We start from the raw sequence: 4,995 nt of genomic DNA on the forward strand, positions 1-4,995 counted from the left end.
CCAGCACCCGAGGACCCAGCAGAGACACGGGATGGGGCATCCCTGCCCTGATAGCCTCGCCTGGCACCAGGACCTTTGTGACCGAGGCAGGACATAGGGAGCAGGGCTGCGTGGCGCTGCATGGGGCACAGAGCTGCCAGCCCTCTCCCCTGGCTGAGCCAGGCTTTTGCAGAAGGAGCTCCAGCCTGCCTTGCATTTCTGTGGTTCCCTCCGGGCTCTTGCCAAGTCGGGTTGGTCTTTGCAGAGCAGAAGAATGTGCAGTGAAATGTCCGTGTTGCTGCCCTCCGCACGCTGAGCCAAAACCAGTGACTTGAACCAGGAGAGCTGTGGGCATGGGGAGAGGGGGATTTGGCTTTGCCTCCCCTCACTGCAGGGATGGGCACCATGGAGGAGCAGGCACGTGGAAGCGCTCGCTTGCAGGAGCCAGAGGCAGTGGGAGGGCTCGCCCTGTGCAGGGGTCCCCCCGCATCCCCCCGCCAGGGCTGCCTTTCCGATGGCTGCAGGCGAGGAGCGCAGCAGAGGCCCCTGCCCGGGTGTGGGAGGCAGGATGGGCCTGGGAGCACGTGGAGCCCCAGGCGCTGGATTAAAGGAGAGGAAGGAAGAGATGAAAGCGGCGTTTGGAGGATGGCTTGGCTCGGCGTGGGGAGCAAGCACGGTGCTCAGCCCCCTCCCAGCGATCAGGGGCGTGCAGTGGCAGCTGCTGCCAAAAGCAGCCATGGGGTTGGGGAGCGGGTGCTGGTGGGAGCCTGGCAGCCCCCCCCCCACACACACACGCCCAGGCACTGCCCCATCCTGGGTGCCAGCCCTCACCAGGTGGCGTGCAGCATCCGGCACCTGCGCTGGGCTGGGTCCCATCCTGCAGGGATGGCACGGCTGCCCTCGAGGCCAGCATGAGGCACACGGGCGTCCCTCTCCCTGCCCCCCATCACGGCTCTGCCCTGTGGCTGAGAACCCTCCACCTCCAGCAGAGCAGGAGCAATGGGCCCAGGAGCCGTCTGCAGGACAGACCCCAGCCCCAGCTCCCCCTGGCCTGCACAGGGGGGCAGAGCCCCGTCCCCCCCTCCAGCACCCAGCAGCATCTACAAAAATAGTTTATTGTGGAAGTGGGTTGCGCGGGAGCTCTCTGTACAGTACAAACCAGCAGCAGCGATGCAGTCACCAGCACGCAGGCACGGCACGCGACGGCGGCACCTGAAGCCTACCGTAGGGGGGCAATGGGAACCAGGGGGGGCTGCAGCCCCTATGTCACTTTGGGTCTGGCATTGAGGCGGATGATGGCCCGGTAGTCCCGCACCAGGTCCCGCAGCTGGTCCAGGTAGGGGTTGACATTCTCCTCCATCCACTCCTCCACTGTGTCAGGGAAGTAGACCCTCTCCAGGTGGGCGTGCAGGTCACGGACAAAGCTCTCCCAGTCCTCATGGAGCCTGGCAGGGGGAGAGCGGGGTGATCCAGCTCCCTCCTGTGAAGGACCCCAGAGCCAAGCCCAGGACCCCTTCCAGCCCTGTGCAGGCACCCCTGGGGGCTCCAGGCCCCCAGCACCACGTACTTCAGCACCTTGCTGCCGAAGCTCTCCATGTTGCGGGGGTTGCCGAACTGGCGCTTCCGATGATAGGGGCTGAACCAGCCCTTGATGGCACTGGGGAGGCACGAGGGGAGTGGGGAGCATGGGGGCCACCCAGGGACGGGGGAGCTGCACGCTGGGCAGGTCCCCTCCCCTGCCAAAGCTCTTGCGCTCCGGCCCCATGGCCAGAGCCAGCCGACCCCGCTGCCACCCACCACCCGTTACCTCTCCTCCTCCAGGGCTTTAAGGATACTCTCCTTCAGGTGGCCATTAACCTGCTCGACCATGTGGTAGATCTCCGCGCCGGGGAACGCTCCCCTGCCCTCGCTGGGGAAAAGGAGGAGGAGGAGGTGAGAGCCCAACATGTGGGGCGCACTGGGGCTCCAGGCCGGGTGAACCTCAGCACCCTGCATGGCTGGAGGGCACCCGCCCTCACCCCAGGCAGGTCTGGGATGGGGCATTTGGGTAACCAACCCCCCTGCTCCCCTCCAGCGCATCCCTTGTGACAGGACCAGGGTGGCAGTGCCACAGCCGCCCCCCGCCATGGCTGGGCTGTGCCACGCACCACGTGCTCTGCTCCAGCTGCATGCTCTGGAAGCCCAGCGTGTCCAGGACCTTCCTCTTCGTCTCTTCCGTGAAGCCCCCTGGGGAGGGTGAGGAGAGGGGCAGAGGGTCCCAGGCCACCCCGCCGTCAGGCACTGGCCCCCCGGCTTCACCACTCCCCCAAAACTGGGGGACATGAAGCTCTCCTTCCCCTGCCTCCCACCCCACTCCTGGTGTCCTTCCCTGCCTGCAGGACGGGGGCTCGCAGGCAGTGGCTGCCTGCAGGGTGGGGAGACGGGGGACGAGCCCACTCGCAACGGCTGGGCGGGGGCCGGCAGGGGGGGGGGGGGGCCCCCCCCGCCCCTCCCCTCTGCCAGCCGGTGAGGACAATGCCCTGGAAGCGCAGCGGGGCCAGCCGCGGCAGGGCCTGTATCACCTTCAGCCAGCTCAGGTGGTTCTTCAGGTGGTAGCTCAGGGGGGGCCACGTCTGCGCCGGTCCTGTGGTGCCCTTGAAGGCGCTGGCGAACCACACCGCCTCGAAGCCGCTCTCCATGTACTTGGCAAGGAACGGCTCTGCGGCGGGGCAGGCACGAGCCACCAGTGCCACTGTACCCAGGGGGCTGGGGGAGGGCTCGGTGGGGGAGTGTGCCCCCCGCCAGCCCCAGGAGCCCGGCACGCTGCCTTACCAATCTGCTCAGCCTCGAAGTCGGGCGCGTAGAACCACACCACGGGCGAGACGTGCTTCGCTATCCCAGACTCTGAGCGGGGAGCAGGGATGGGGACATGGGCACCCGTGCCAGCAGCAAGAGGATGCCTGGGGCTCCTCATGCTCCCCAGAGACCCGTGTCCCCACAGGGCCAGGCACTGGGCACGACACCTGCCAGGGCGGCCACACGGACCGGCCCTGCCGAGACCCCCGGCTCGGGTGCCACTGTTGCTGTCCCCGTCCTCTCACCCTGCAGGGCTCCCACACTGATCTTCCTCAGCATGTCGTCCCACATGAGCGCCCGCAGGCCCCAGTACTGCGTGGCGATGAAGCCCAGCACCTCCTTGATGTGCTTCAAGTACATGGTCCCTGTGTCGCCCTTGTTGCGGCTCATCCAGTTCTTGGAGTCCATCCCCTCCCCGAGGTGGAAGACCTGGATTTAGGGAGGAAGGGGAATGCTCAGCACCCCTGGGAGCACGCCTGGCGCCCGGGGTGAGGGCTGGAGCCCCTGCGTGGCCCATTGCCCACCTCATCCGCGCCGATGTGGATCCAGGTAGAGCGCCTGTGCTTCTCGATCACCTGTGACAAGATGCTCTTGAGCAGGGCCAGGGTGTCGGGGATGTGGGGGTTGAAGCTGTTGGGGAAGCGCTCGACCTCCCGCAGGTGCTGGTACTTCTCGTGCTTGAGAATGAACTGTGCGGAAGGAGCTGTCAGGGGGGGGTTTAGTCCATGGGCCAAAGGGACGGGGGATGAAGAGCGGGACCCAGGACCCCCCTACCTCCACGTGTCCAAAGGTCTGCACCAGGGGAACCACCTCCAGCTTGTGGAGCTCCGCCAGCTGCTGGATCTGCTCGATGTCCTCCTCGCTGGGAGGGCAGGGACAGGCTCACCAGGGGATGCCGGGGCAGAGCTTGAAGGCATTCCCTCCTCCTCCTCCGGCACACTGCCCGTGTAGCCCCACCCACCCCACGCCTGTGTGCACTTTACTATGGAGACGCAAATATTGCCCCGGTGGGGCTGGAAGCTGGTCTGCCGGTGGCACAGCCCGGCACTGACCACAGTTATTGCAGGCATGAGTCCAGGCGGGTCACACCCAGCCCCTGGCACACCGGGACCTGCCGGGGCTGCACCAAAGCTGGCAGCCCCCTGGCCAACTCGGCACACAGCCCCGGCTCACCTGTAAGCGTATGGGGACTTGAGGATTTCCAGCTCCCCCTTGAAGGGGAACATGTCCTCGTACTCGATGAGGACACCAGTGGCTCCCAGCTGAGACAGGAGGGGGAACACCTGCGAGGCAGACAGGGCGGGCTCAGCCGGAGGGGATGGCGGAGTCCCAGGGGAACAGTGGGGACAGCCGTCAGGTCGGGCCTTCCTCTGCCTCTGCCCCCTCAGCACCTCCCGCCAGACCCCAGGCATCCTCACCTGCTCCAGGTAGGAGACCTTGGGCGCAGCTCCCTTGAGGTCCAGGTGGACCAGCCTCATCTCGGTGGCACTGATGTCCCTGGGGACCTGCTGCCCAGGCTCTTGCCTCGGGGCTGTTATCTTTGCCACGGAGAGCTCGAGAGCCTGGCTCTGGGGGCCGGCATCCTGGCCAGCATCACCCGTGTCCCCCCAGAACCCACTGTCCTTGCTGACGTGCTTGTGCAGCTCCAGGGTGAAGCTGCAAGGAGCGGAGCAGGGCTGGGGGTGCTGTGGGGCACAGGGGCACCAGCTGCCCCCCAGCCACAGGCCCCCGTGCGGGCACAACCCAGGGGGTCCCCACTGACCCCGCCGAAGTCCCCACGCACGCCCGGGATCCCACTGTCACCTCACCTGTCACGGAAGAGGAACTTGATGCCAGCCAAGGCCACGAGGAGCAGCACAATGAGGCGCAGCAGGTTCAGCCGGTAGCTCCGCTGGAAGGCCATCTCTGCGGGGCACACACAGGGGGCTCCGGCCACACGGCGGCACCCCAAGGGACCCCGAGCACAGGTGACCCCATGCAGCCTCACAAACCATGCCCTGCTCCCCTGACCCAGGCAGCACAGGACCCAGGGAAAGGGGACATGGGGGAGACCCCTCCCTCCACCCTGGTCCCAGGAGGGGACATGCACAGAGGTACCTTGTGTCCCTCCTACCTCATGTGCCCCAGCCCTGAGGCTGGCGGCCAGGCCTGCCTTTGCCTCTGCCTGCAAGGGCGCAGCCT

The 4,995-nt window shown here is 66.7% G+C and overlaps 1 protein-coding gene across 1 annotated transcript; it reads right to left on the bottom strand.

Moving 5' to 3' along the window:
- Window positions 1-1,240: 1,240 nt before the first annotated feature.
- LOC104134533 (hexosaminidase D) lies at window positions 1,241-4,717 on the bottom strand. The gene is made up of 12 exons (XM_035903552.1): window positions 4,623-4,717; window positions 4,233-4,470; window positions 3,988-4,097; window positions 3,589-3,676; window positions 3,339-3,503; window positions 3,060-3,243; window positions 2,791-2,862; window positions 2,473-2,677; window positions 2,127-2,261; window positions 1,787-1,888; window positions 1,547-1,636; window positions 1,241-1,424 (listed from the first exon to the last, which is right to left on the bottom strand). Exons 1-12 carry the CDS (start codon window positions 4,715-4,717, stop codon window positions 1,241-1,243), a joined length of 1,668 nt encoding a protein of 555 aa, XP_035759445.1.
- Window positions 4,718-4,995: the final 278 nt, after the last annotated feature.

The sequence above is a fragment of the Egretta garzetta genome, unplaced genomic scaffold, assembly GCF_000687185.1.
Source record: "Egretta garzetta isolate BGI_Z169 unplaced genomic scaffold, ASM68718v1 scaffold71, whole genome shotgun sequence".
Classification (NCBI taxonomy): Eukaryota; Metazoa; Chordata; class Aves; order Pelecaniformes; family Ardeidae; genus Egretta; species Egretta garzetta.

Excerpts from the sequence above, each read along its gene's own strand:
- LOC104134533 (XM_035903552.1), bottom strand. The coding sequence starts at position 4,717 with ATGGCCTTCCAGCGGAGCTACCGGCTGAACCTGCTGCGCCTCATTGTG. Across the intron at positions 3,504-3,588 it reads AGACCTTTGGACACGTGGAG|TTCATTCTCAAGCACGAGAA; the intron begins GTAGGGGGGTCC and ends CCTTCCGCACAG. Across the intron at positions 1,637-1,786 it reads AAAGCCCTGGAGGAGGAGAG|TGCCATCAAGGGCTGGTTCA; the intron begins GTAACGGGTGGT and ends GTGCCTCCCCAG.